This window comes from Artemia franciscana, unplaced genomic scaffold (assembly GCF_032884065.1).
Source record: "Artemia franciscana unplaced genomic scaffold, ASM3288406v1 PGA_scaffold_218, whole genome shotgun sequence".
Classification (NCBI taxonomy): domain Eukaryota; kingdom Metazoa; phylum Arthropoda; class Branchiopoda; order Anostraca; family Artemiidae; genus Artemia; species Artemia franciscana.
Genome location: NW_027062647.1, coordinates 100418 through 113685, shown reverse-complemented (window position 1 = coordinate 113685; position 13268 = coordinate 100418). Strand labels below are relative to the sequence as shown.

At 35.3% G+C, this 13268-nt stretch overlaps 1 protein-coding gene across 2 annotated transcripts in view; it reads left to right on the top strand.

Annotated features, from left to right (window-relative positions):
* LOC136041427 (2,4-dienoyl-CoA reductase [(3E)-enoyl-CoA-producing], mitochondrial-like) overlaps window positions 1–10560 on the top strand; it is a 45488-nt gene extending 34928 nt beyond the window's left edge. For both annotated transcript variants that reach the window (XM_065726097.1, XM_065726098.1), the window contains exon 6: window positions 10321–10560. In XM_065726097.1, the coding sequence (XP_065582169.1) occupies window positions 10321–10458 (138 nt within the window). In that variant the 3' untranslated portion in view covers window positions 10459–10560. The remainder of the gene's footprint in view (window positions 1–10320) is intronic.
* Window positions 10561–13268: the final 2708 nt, after the last annotated feature.

The following is a 13268-nucleotide window of genomic DNA, read 5'->3' as shown; positions in this document are numbered from 1 at the left end:
TTCCCATTGCAAGAGACCCATGTTGCCAAAATCTCCAGAGTATTTAGTATAAATTACCGAAACCCAATAAAACTATATTCGGTGCTTCAGTACCCGGGTCGGGCCTATTGGTCTCTAAAGTCAGTAGTTTGCCAATTTCGATAGCCAAGGAATGTTAATATTTCCGAATTTGACTGCCCTGTTTATTTATTCAGCGCCAAGATAATCATAAAAGTGTTTTATAGGAAATAGTAATGTATACGACACGGACGGGGGTCATATCTTTCATAAGCCGCTTGCAAGTCAGACCTGTAAATGGGAAAAAATACGGGGCGCACGTTTTTTGACTTAAATTTGACTCACAATGTTTCAAAGTTGATTTACAATTACACTCCCTATATTTCGGAAATTATCATATGTTTTTGCAGGTCTGTCGTTATATAAATGCATTTTTTGCATCCTCGTAAAAAAAAAAATTCTTGCCCCAACTATATTCCGCACTTACATCCGTATTCCGTCGATGCAACAAATTGATCAGTTGCAACTTACAACGCCCTTTGTAATATTTGGGCAAGATTAATCTTTGAAGTTGTTGAGATAAGTTTTTATTTTACCAAATAACAAGTTCATATGGAAACAGCAAACGGTTGCGTGAAGAATTATTAAATGTTTTAATTGGTATAAAGGTTTTCCCTTCTAAATAAACTCCCTCCCTATCCTCCACATCTTTTCTTTTTTTTCAATTTCATTTTTATTAAATTAGCTCTAACTCCTAGCACATTTGTGCCAAAGAGTGAGGCACACCCCTTCTACAATATATTCACATTTGATTTTTTCTTTTCAATTCATGATAACTTGATGTTTTCTAAAGAAAGGGCAAAGTCTTCCTCGTTATACACTTCCCTATTGCATTGGGTATCTTATGCAAAGGATTTTTAAGCAAAGCAGAAAAAAACTGATCCTCCTCCACGCGGGGAATACCTCTTCCATAATCTATTCACCTCTCATTTATTTGTCATTTTCTTTTAAATTTTGAATTTTTAGATTTAAATTCTAAAACTAGGGTTCCTCCGTAAACAGGACTCCTCCAATCTCAAAAAGCATGGTATTTTTTTAGGTGATTTTTATGTAAATTCTCTCCAAAGAGACTTTTATTTTTTAATTCTATTGTATATTTAGCCCCATGCACGAGACAAAACCTCAGATATAGTGTTTTAGCTAAAAAGTACTTTTTTATTTTTCACCAAGAATTGTATTCTTTCGTTTGAAAATTCCGTACACCATTTGTTTTACTTTGATCCGCTGTAAGATTTGCTGTCACTTCTTTTTACCAGGTAAATTATTATTTTCTTCATTTATAATGTCCTCAATGAAATTATTTAGCTATATATTTAATCATATGCTGTATGTTACTATATGTTTAATCATAAGTTAATTGTATGTTAATTATATGTATAATTGTATGCTAAACTTTTTTTATTACATGTCTTTATTTCTTTACTTTACACTTTCACTTCTTTTTAACAGGTAAATTATTACTTTCTTTATTTTATTTAATTCTATGTTCACATACAAAGTCAATATGACATTCCTGCATGGAAAAATCCGTACGAAGATTTATATCTTTTCCAATATCTTTTATGTAACAACATAAATTTTCTTTCATCTTTGCTTATTTCTGTAACTGGCAAGAAAATATTACCATCTACTACTTATGGATTCATGAAATTTCGGATGCCAAAATACAGCTTCTATCTAGATAAGTCTAGTGTGGGCTGACTGCTTTCCCCAAATTATTAAGCAAAACCTTCGTACTTCATATTTCTTTGGTGTTTTCACCCTTGTCTCTTTTTTTGAATTTCAATAGCAAAAAAGGACCTTACATGTCAAAAATTCCGATTTCTAAGAAAACACAGAAATTAAATATCAAATTTATTGAATTAAGAAATTTCTACTTCATGTTTCTTTTCATTTTTATTGCACTTGGTATTAACCTAGTGACATATAGCAATCGCAAATTCTGTCGGTCTGTCTGTCGGTCCCGGTTTTGCTACTTTAGGTGCTTCCAGATAAGCTAGGACGATGAAATTTGGCAAGCGTATCAGGGACCGGACCAGATTAAATTAGAAGTAGTCGTTGTAGTTTAGAAGTAGTCGAAGTAGTTGTAGTTTAGAAGTAGTCGAAGTAGTTTTTCTGATTTGACCGTCTGGGGGGAGGGAGGGGGGCGTATAATTCGGAAAAAATAAAAAAATGAAGTATTTTTAACTTATGAGCGGGTGATGGGATCTTAATGAAGTTTGATGTTTAGAATAATATTGTGTCTCAGAGCTCTTATTTTAAATCCCGACCGGATCTGATGACATTGGGCGGAGTTGGAGGGGGAAACCTAAAATCTTGGAAAACACTTTAGAGTGGAGGGATCGGGATGAAACTTGATGGGAAAAATAAGCACAAGTCCCATATACATGATTGACATAATCGGAACGGATCCGCTCTCTTTGGGGTAGTTGGGGAGGTAATTCTGAAAAATTTGAAAAAATGAGGTATTTTTAACTTACGAACGGGTGATCGGATCTCAATGAAATTTGATGTTTAGGAGGATATCGTGTCTTAGAGCTCTTATTTTAAACCCCGACCCGATATGGTGACACTGCGGGGGATTTGGGAGGGGAAAACCTAAAATTTGGAAAACACTTAGAGTGGAGGGATCGGGATGAAACTTGGTGGGAAAAATAAAAAAAAGTCCTAGATACATGATTGACATAAACGGAACGGATCCGCTCTCTGTGGGATAGTTGGGGGGGGGATATTTCTGAAAAATTAGAAAAAATGAGGTATTTTTAACTTACGAACGGGTGATCGGATCTCAAGGAAATTTGATATTTAGAAGGATATCGTGTCTCAGAGCTCTTATTTTTAATCCCGACCGGATCTGGTGACATTGGGGGGGGGGGGAGTTGGGAGGGGGAAACTTAAATTTGGAAAACACTTAGAGTGGAGGGATCGGGATGAAACTTGGTGGGAAAAATAAGCACAAGTCCTAGATACATGATTGACATAACCGGAACGGATCCGCTCTCTTTGGGGTAGTTGGGGTAGGGGTTAATTCTGAAAAATTAGAAAAAAATGAGATATTTTTATTTACGAACGGATGATCGGATCTCAATGAAATTTGATATTTAGAACGATATCGTGTCTCAAAGCTCTTATTTTAAAGCCTGACCGGATCTGGTGACATTGGGCGAAGTTTGGGGTGGGGGAACGTAAAATCATGGAAAACGCTTATATTGGAGGGATCGGGATGATATTTGGAGGGAATAATATGCAGAAGTCTTACATACGTGATTTACATAATTGGAACGGATCCGCTCTATTTGGGGGGGGGGGGGGGTTTAATTCTGAAAAATAAGAAAAAATTACGTATTTTTAACTTACAAAGGAGTGATCGGATCTTCATGAAACTTCATATTTGGAAGGACCTCGTAACTCAGGTGTCTTATTTTAAATCTCAACCAGATCAAGCGTAATTGGAGGGGGCAGTTGGGGGGACCGGAAATCTTAGAAAATACTTAAAGCGGTGAGATCTGGATGAAACTGGATGGGAAGAATAGAAACCTGTCTAAGATATGTGACTGACATAACCGGACCGGATCTGCTCTCTTTGGTGGAATTGGGGGGGGGGGGGTAATTTTGAAAATTGAAGTATTTGTAACTGGTATTTGTAACTTACGAAAGAGTGACCAGATCTTAATGAAATTTGATATTTAGAAGGATGTGCGTTAAAGTTCTAATTTTAAATTCTGACCAGATCCTGTGACATTGGGGGGAGTTGGAGGGGGAAACCAGAAATCTTGGAAAATGTGAAAATTGGGGTATTTTTATCTTACGAATAGATACATCGGATCTTAATGAAATTTGACTTTTAGAAGGAATTCGTGTCTCAGAGCTCTTATTTCAAATCCCGACCAGATCTTTTGACATTGATGGGAGTTGGAGGGGGAAATCTCGGAAAAACACTGGGAGTGGAGGAATCGGGATGAAGCTTGGTGGATAGAATAAACAAATGTCCTTGATACGTTATTGACAGAATCGTACTGGATTCGCTCTCTTTGGAGGAGTTGGTGGAGGGATTCAGTGATTTGGCGAGTTTGGTGCTTCTGGACGTGCTAGGACGATGAAAATTGGTAGGCGTGTCAGGGAGGTGCACAATTTGACTTGATAAAGTCGTTTTCCCAGATTCGACTATCTGGGGGGCTAAAGGAAGAGGAAAAATTAGAAAAAACGAGGCATTTATAACTTACGAGTGGGTGATCGGATCTTAATGAATTTTGATATTTAGAAGGACATCGTGACTCAGAGCTCTTATTTTAAATCCTGACCGGTATTAAGCCTCTTATTTTCCTTTTTAAATCAATCTATTGATTCATAGAATTTTGTTAGAGCTCATATCATATGATCTCTTGGCTCTTAGCTCTTCTCGCCTCGTCATAAGTGCCAATTGAGCTCTTAACTCTTGTTACTATTAAATTACTCTTTTTTTTTAATTTCAATTGCAGAAACCGATTTTCACGTCGAAATTCAGCCCTTAAAAAAAAAAAAATTGTGGTTTAAATATCACATATTTTTCAAGTAAAGCCATTTTAGTGCATATTTTTCTATTTTTCAATTTACGAATCCAATTTTTTTTTCTATAGGAAAACCCCTTTCAAGTCAATGTTTCAGCATTTAAATATCATATTTATTCGAGTAATAACTTTCTAATTTATGATTTATTTCACCCCTTTAAAAATTTACAGTTCATCCCCCTATAATTTCAATAATTTTTATGTCAAAAATTCGAAATGTAATTTCAATAGCTTTTATGTCAAAATTTTAGATTTCTGAGAATTTTTAACATTTCAATACCACATTTCTTTACGTAATACCTTTCTAATTCAGATCTTTTTTTCCTTCTTTGACTGTTTTTCTTCTTTTCCAATTTTATTCTAATGGCAAATACGTTTTTATGTCAAAAATTAAAGATTTCTAAAACATAATAATTTCAGATTTGTGATTAAATGTTTGAAGGATTTAAGTACCACATTTATTCTAATAAAGCATTCTTTCGTCAACAATTTGTTCATTTTTGAACAATTTTTTTTTAATTTAAAAAGTAAAAAAAACACATTTTTAATTAAGAAATTCCATTTTTAACCATTTTGTTTTTGCCATTTAGATATATTTCTGAAATGAGACCTTTGTAGTTAATATTTATTATTCATTTTTATCAATTTTCAATTATATTTTTGCAAATTTTAATAGTAAGAAAATATTTCATGTCAAAAACTTCACATTTTTAGTAACTTTCAGTAAATACCTAATTTCTCAAATTTCAGCCTTTCTATTTCATATTTTTCATTTACTTTAAAAAATGTACGACCCTCACCTAATTTCAGCAGCAAACCTCTGTCATGTAAGGAATTCCAAATTGGTAAAGAATTTCAAACTTTCAATATCACACTTCATCAAGATGTGTCTTTTAACTTTATAATTCTTCTATTTTTTTAACATATGTCTTTTCCTTCCAATTTTGTTAAAAAGCAAACCCTCTTTTTCAAAAAATTTTGAATTTAAAAAATAAATTCAGGATGTAAATACAGCTTATTTCAAGTAAAGCCTTCTTACTTCATAATTTTTTTCATTTTCTGACTGTGTTTTTACATTTCTGTACCAATAGGCATCTGAATGTAATATTTTACTGTACAAGGAGAAGTATTGAAATGCCACAAGGTATTGAATGCATTTAATATGTATTTGGCGTTTAATATACCATAAGGAGGCTCAAGTTTTAATTCTATTCAAAGAAAATAAAATTGAAAAAGTAAAACTCTTTTTGTAATTAATAAAATTGAATAAGTAAAATATGAATTGTGTAATTTTGATTTTCATTTCAATGCTATAATAAGTGGAAAAAAGAATACTAGTAATATAATCCGCTCTCAGTAAAGCGCCAATGACGCAGTAGGCTTTAGATTTTCATAGTTAAGTCCAGCGACTACGGGGCAACTGTTTTTAGGCTGGAATTGCTAACCAGCTGAGCAAGGAACTCTCTTATGACCATGGCCTTGAAGTAGAGTGGGGGCCTGCTCACGAGGCAATCCAGATGAAGCTGGTTTCCTGTCATTGTGACATTTTCGTAACTTTTTTTTCTGCACCCTTTTTCAAACCTTGAATGTCCGAAGGCTATTTTAACACCAAAGTAGAAAAAAGTATTTGGCTGATTATCACCCTTATTCGGGCGTACTTTCTTTTCTTGGGAGACACATCAAGGCAGGATCTAAGCTTTTTTTCTTTTATTCGGGATTAAAATCCTCTGTTCATTTCTTTCCTTTGTCACATTGATCGGGTTACCCTGATCTTCTGTAGAATTACTGTACCTTTTAGCATGATTATGCTATAATTAATTGAAGACTGGCAGGAGCGAAACAAGATTCTAGGATAAAGAAGTTCTTGTATTGATGTTAAAATGAAGATCACTTTCTAAGTAACATCTTGAGTAACTCTAGGCTAAAATTTAGGAAGAGTACCTACATTTTCGGAAGCTATAACGTTGATAGCCTACAGGATAAAAAAAAATCGAGAGAAAGTTTTCAGGAATAGTTGAATAGAAACTGGGAAGTCTAAAATATGATAATTTAAATCATGAATTGAATAATTTTTGGTAAATATTTCGTGTCCTGCAGGAGTAGGGGGTTTGATCTCAGCTTAGTTATAAAGGACCTAGAGTTCGAACTCCTCTGCATCAACACCCTGCAGGGCTCGAAATTTCATTTCAATTATGAAATTAAGTGTTTCCATACTATTTCAAATTGCAAAAAGATGAAGAAGAACAGAATTAGTTTGTGAAGTAAGAGATGGTGCCTTAAGGAAGAAAGCTAAAAACACAGCTAGGGATATTAGTGAAAACGATTTACCTTGCTAGAAAAGAGGGGGAGAAATACAGAAATTGTTCGAGGGATAGATCATATGTAAATCAGTGGAATGCAAGGAAAGTAGAGAAAAAATTAAAATATTAAAAAATTGAGTTTGGAGTAAATATCATGAACAAAATTTGCTTTACATCTGGAAATGCAGTCAGACAGCATAATAGTAAAATGTTGTATGAATAGTAACAACATTTATGTAAAAAAATGAGAGGGAGTAGCCAATATGGACTTTTCCCTGTTAAAGATTGGAAAAGGGCATCAATTATGATAGGGGGAGGTAGTTTTTGGAAAGGGAATAGGGAATAGGGTTTTTGGAAAGGGAAAGCCCTAGCGAATTTAGGAAAACTTGAATTACACTCCTTTAGAAGAAACGGGATAAAGTTGAGTGTGGTAATTACAAAGGTATTAGCTTGGTTTCATTGGGAGGCAAATTATTTAGTATGATCGTACTTCTAAGACTCAAAGATACTGTAGATAAAATTTTAAGAGAAGAACAATGTGGTTTTAAAAGGGGAGAGGATGCGTCGACCAAATTTCCCCCTTAGATTAATAACGAGGAAGTGCTTAAGTCATCAGATTCCCCTAAAGTCCCCAGTTTTGTTTATTCTAAACAAGAGTTGAATTTGGACGATACATGAGCTTTAGTGAAGGTCATATCCTTCTGTCGTGTAGTAGATATATGCATAAAAGTGATTAGTGCTATGTAACAGAAAAGTATTTCTGAGGGTAGGGTAGGAAATAAGGTTAGCAGCTGGTTTCGTATCTAATCAGGAGTTAAGCAGGGTTGCGGTCTATCCCATTTATGTGAATGACATATATTATTATATATAAACAATGAGTACCACGTAACCCAAGCTCCGATCTCCTGACGCTCTGTCCTCGGCTTGGAAAGCTATGTTGTTGGGGACAAATCATCCACCACTTCCTGTTTTCTCCTTTATTCCTTCAAGAACCTACTTGAAGCTGGATAGACATTCGGCTTGTTTGAAAGGGAAATACCACTACCACTAAGCCCCGAACCAAACGAAATCCACCCCGCAGACCTGAACAAGCAAATTATTTATTATGGATCCTGAATTTTAACCATTCGGCCACGAAGGGTGTGTCTAGATGTTTCTTTTTAATGAGCATATTTTCTATGCTTTTTAGACCAGTCCAGATGATCTGGAAATTATTAACGAACCCAAAGCTGAGCATGTGGAAAGTATTGTTGAGAATGAGCACTAATTGTGTCCATTTGTTACATTGGATAAGTATGTTTTGATGGGTTACTCCTGCTGATACAGCTTAGGTTTCCTTCAGGTTTGTGTGTTTTGCAGAATTTGTAGATTCTAGACCAAGTTTGGTTTAGGAAAATCAAAAAATGTCTCTGATTGTGTATGGAGACTCGGAGCTGTTTCAGTCGCTCTAACTCTGAATGTGACATTCTGCTGGATACCCATTCAGTGATTCTGGAACCGTCTTGCCGTTTTTGTTCAGGATCTAAGTACAAAACACTCGATTTTTGGAGGTTATCCTTTTGTTTCTCACTTCCAATTGTACAAAGAATGGAATTTTATGCTAATTTTCTGCGATTTAATCTCCTGGCTATTTGTTTTCCACGAAAAAGCTGCAGAATGCATATTCTTGCTAGTTGAAAGTATGGCCATGAACTTTGTTTGCCCATGGAAAAGGGGAAGCCCAACCTTTACCCATCAAAATTGCCAGATTTGTTTCAAATAGGTTGCTTCAAATAAGGAGTGACCCGGCTCAAAAGTAACCGAAACTCTAAAAAACGAAATTTTGATATCAATAGATAAATCAAAAGAATCAGATTTTTATGCTGATTTCAAATTTATTTTTTGAAAAAAGTAGAAACTATCCATAACAGTCACAGAATCTCAATGAAAATCATACCATCAGATTCATCGTATCAGAGAACCCTACTATAGTGGTTTCAAGCTCCTATCTGTAAAAATGTAGAATTTTGATTTTTTCACTGAAGAAAGATCACGAATGCGTGTTTGTTTTTTTTCCCAGGGGTGATGGTATCGATCCAGTGGTCCTATAATATCGTGAGAGGGCTCATTCAAATGGAAATTAATAGTTCTAGTACCCTTTCTAAGTGATAAAAAATTGTAAGTTAACTATGCCCCCTTCCACGCTCATTTTCTCCCAAATTCAGCCGATCAGAATTTTGAGATAGCTATTTTGTTCAGCATAGTCGAAAATCTAATAACTACGTCTTTGAGGATGACTTAAGCCCCACAGGCCCTGGGGGAAGAGCTGCAAGTTATGAATTTTGCCAATTGTTTACATATAGTATTTGTTTTTTGAGAAGTATACAGATGTTTTCAGAAGATTTTTTTTTGTGTTGGTGGAGGTCAAGGGAGGGAGTTACACGGGTGGATATTTCCACAAAAAAATTTCATGGGGGAAGGGAATTTTCCATGAAGAGGGCGCTGGGTTTCACAATATTATTTTAAAAATGATTAGAAATAAAATAAAAATACAATTTTTTCAACTAAAAGTAAGGAGCAGCGTTAAAACTTAAGTTGAATAGAAATTATTACCTATATAGGGGGTCTGCCTCTCGTCAATACCTCACTCTTTACGCTAAAATGTTTTGATACTTTCAAAAACGCTATTCATTCTAATTAAACGGCCTTTGTGATTCAGGGGTTATTCTTAAAGAATTGGAACAGAATTGGAACTTCACCATAGAGCGAGGTATTGTCCAGGGGGCGAACCCCTCATATACTTAATAGTTTCTGTTCGTTTTTAAGTTTAAATGTTGCTTCTTACTTCAAGTAAGTAAAACTTGTTTTTTAAAAACTTAATTCTCTTGAAAAGGAGACTGGTCGCTTGAAAACCCCATAAACTAACAATACATCATCCATGGACGATGGAACGATCAATCTTTTCGTAGGTAAATGCACTCGAGTGTTTTTTACGGATTCTTTACTTAGCTGTCATGAAGAATAATAAAAAATGAAATTGAATCTCATAAGGTTCGATGATTGAATATCTCGTGCAGTCGATTCATTATTTTTGGAATTAGGACAAATTTCATTTTAGAAAAGAACAGAAAATATTCTATTATAGCGCGAAGAAAGTAAATAAAAGAACCCAGGTGAAAAATACAAAAGAGGCCTACAGCAAAAGCTAATCAGGAAAAAAAAAGATAGGAGACGTGTCAACATCATTAAAGCTGACAGTGAAATCTGTTATAATTTATTTTTTTATTTGGCTGCGTTGTCAGTTGGGTTTATATGAAGATTGAAATAAGCGTAAATTAAATTCAGTACAGCTTCATTTCAGGTCATTAAATCTTTAATCGTAGAACGCTGCCAATTAAATTTGAAACGCTGAAAGAACTTCACATATTTTCTTCTAGGTTATTAACTTTGATGGTGGAAAACTTCCTTTTATGGCTGGAGATTTCAATGCACTGGTTCAAGTCAAACAAAGCGAGTGGGATATGCTGGAACAAATGATTCGCTCGTCCAACCAAAAATCAAAGTCGAAGCTTTAAGGCTATTAGATTCCATAATTGTCTAATTTTTTGGTTTTTTGAGTGTCACGTATTCAGATTGAAATTTGATTTGTTTGGGTTAAATAAAATTTTTATTTGGAATCTTATATTTTATCTGCTGGCATCCTTATTTGATGGCATATCCAAAGCAAGAAGAAAAGCTACAAGGCCGCACATGTGCCTTTAAAACCAAATTTTGACCGAACTGCAGTCAAACCCCATCTGGATATTATCCATGCATATATGCGACTAAGAGTGTAAATTGTTTTTCCATCTTTTGGTATTGGAATGTGGTTGGGATTAAGTTGAATTGTACAAAACGCACGAAGGGGTGTATTATATGAAAAATAGTGAAAGTTTTGGTTAAAACCGCAAAAATCACTAGATTTTCGGGCGTTCTGTGCCTACTCCGCGTGTATAGATAAAAAGCCTTTCGGGTTGATGGTTCACAAAATAAGTTATCAAATGAACAAACTTTTCCTCAAACTCTCGAATGCCTTTAAATTTTGTGTTACTCCTTAATGTAAATTATAATTCTTTGTGCTCTAAAATTTGAAAATAATTGGTACGTAATTTGGTACGTAAAAGTAATTGGCACGTATTGACGGCTATTCTTCAAAAGTGACCAAATTTCTTTTTAAAAGTAAATTTTAATTTAATTAAATGCAATATCAGTTGGGGTTTTCTAACTCCTGAACAATTTGTGGATTTGTCTATTCCATCCCAATGGAAGTCTAACAATTGTTCATTAAAGCCCATTAACAATATGGTTTTACCAATACCGAGATTTAGCTAGTGGTAATTTTAACGTATCAGATCTTTCATAAAATTTTTAAATTGGCTGAAAGATTTTACGAAACCTAAATAATTACAAAGCACAGTGGCCTGACTCACCACAAGTTGGGTTTTGAAACTTGGTCTCAGTAGAGCATGCCCTTGCCATATTTAGCCTAGACAGGTACGGTCCTTGGGTTCTAAGAATGATAACATTTCTGAATTTGCCATATTCCTAATCTTGATTTTTGAACAATTATGACTAAAACATGCACATAAGTTTTAAAACAAAAAGTTGGGTTTTAATATATATATATATATATATATATATATATATATATATATTATACTATATTATATACTATATACTAGCTGTTGGGGTGGCGCTTCGTGCCACCCCAACACCTAGTTGGTAGGGGCGCATCGTGCCCCTCAAGCCCCCCGCGCGTGCGTAAGTCGTTGCGCGCCATATTAGTTACGCGCCATTGTAGTTGTGTCCCTGTGATTCTAATGATTGCCCTTGAGCTTTGTTGATGGTGATTGCTAATCGACCATTCCCTGTGTCGCCTTCGTCATTTATATATCCCCCTGTGCCTCCCGGCGTCCCCGTTGTAGTTGTGTCCCTGTGTCCCGGTCGTCATTTATATTCCCTGTGTCCCGGTCGTCATTGGTGTCCCGGTGTCCCAGTCTGTAATTTCTCTTTGAGTGTCCCGGTCGTCATTTATATTCCTTGTGTCCCGGTGTCCCGGTCGTCATTTGTGTCCCGGTGTCCCGGTATGTATATACATTCGTTTTTGAATTGGTGTTTTTTTTTTAGTTTTTTACCTTTTTTTATTTTTTTTTAGTAATACCTCATGATTCTAATGATTGCCCTTGAGCTTTGTTGATGGTGATTGCTAATCAAACATTCCCTGTGTCCCCGTCGTCTTTTATATATCCCCCTGCGCCCCCGGCGTCCCCGTTGTAGTTGTGTCCCGTGTCCCCGTCGTCATTTATATTCCCTGTGTCCCGGTCGTCATTTGTGTCCCGGTCTGTATATACATTTGTTTTTGAATTGGTATATGAATGAAATAAATTTTTGTGTTTTTCCCCTTTTTTTCTTTTTAGTTTTTTTCTTGGTTTTTACTTTTTTTTTAGTTTTTTTAGTTTTTTTTTAGTTTTTTTTAGTTTTTTTCTTTTTTCTTTTTAGTTTTTTTGTAATTTTTACCTTTTTATTTTTTTTTAGTTTTGTTTTCTCCTTTATTTTTCAGTCGACAAACATGACGTCAGTCGACACACAAACATGACGTCACTCGACACACACACACACAGACAACTTATTTATATATATATATATATATATATATATATACTAGCTGTTGGGGTGGCGCTTCGCGCCACCCCAACACCTAGTTGGTGGGGGCGCTTCGCGCCCCCCCCCAAGCCCCCCCGCGCGCGTAAGTCGTTACGCGCCATAATAGTTACGCGCCATTGTAGTTGTGTCCCTATGTCCCACCTGTGAATATAGATATATATATATATATATATATATATATATATATATATATATATATATATATATATATATATATATATATATACTAGCTGTTGGGGTGGCGCTTCGCGCCACCCCAACACCTAGTTGGTGGGGGCGCTTCGCGCCCCCCCCAAGCCCCCCGCGCGCGTAAGTCGTTACGCGCCATAATAGTTACGCGCCATTGTAGTTGTGTCCCTATGTCCCACCTGTGAATATAGATATATATATATATATATGGTTTTAACTACGTAAAACTTGCGAATATACAACATTCTTTGCTGTCCCATTGTCTTTGCATATAAATAGATTGTCAGGTTATCCCCCTGTTTCCCCCGGTGTCCCCGTTGTAGTTGTGTCCCTGTGTCCCGGTCGTCATTTATATTCCCTGTGTCCCGGGTCCCGGTCATCATTTGTATCCCGGTGTCCCGGTCTGTATATACATTCGTTTTTTAGTTTTGTTTTTCTCCTTTATTTTTTTCCTTTTTTTTTCTTTTTTAGTTTATTTAGATTTTTAGATTTT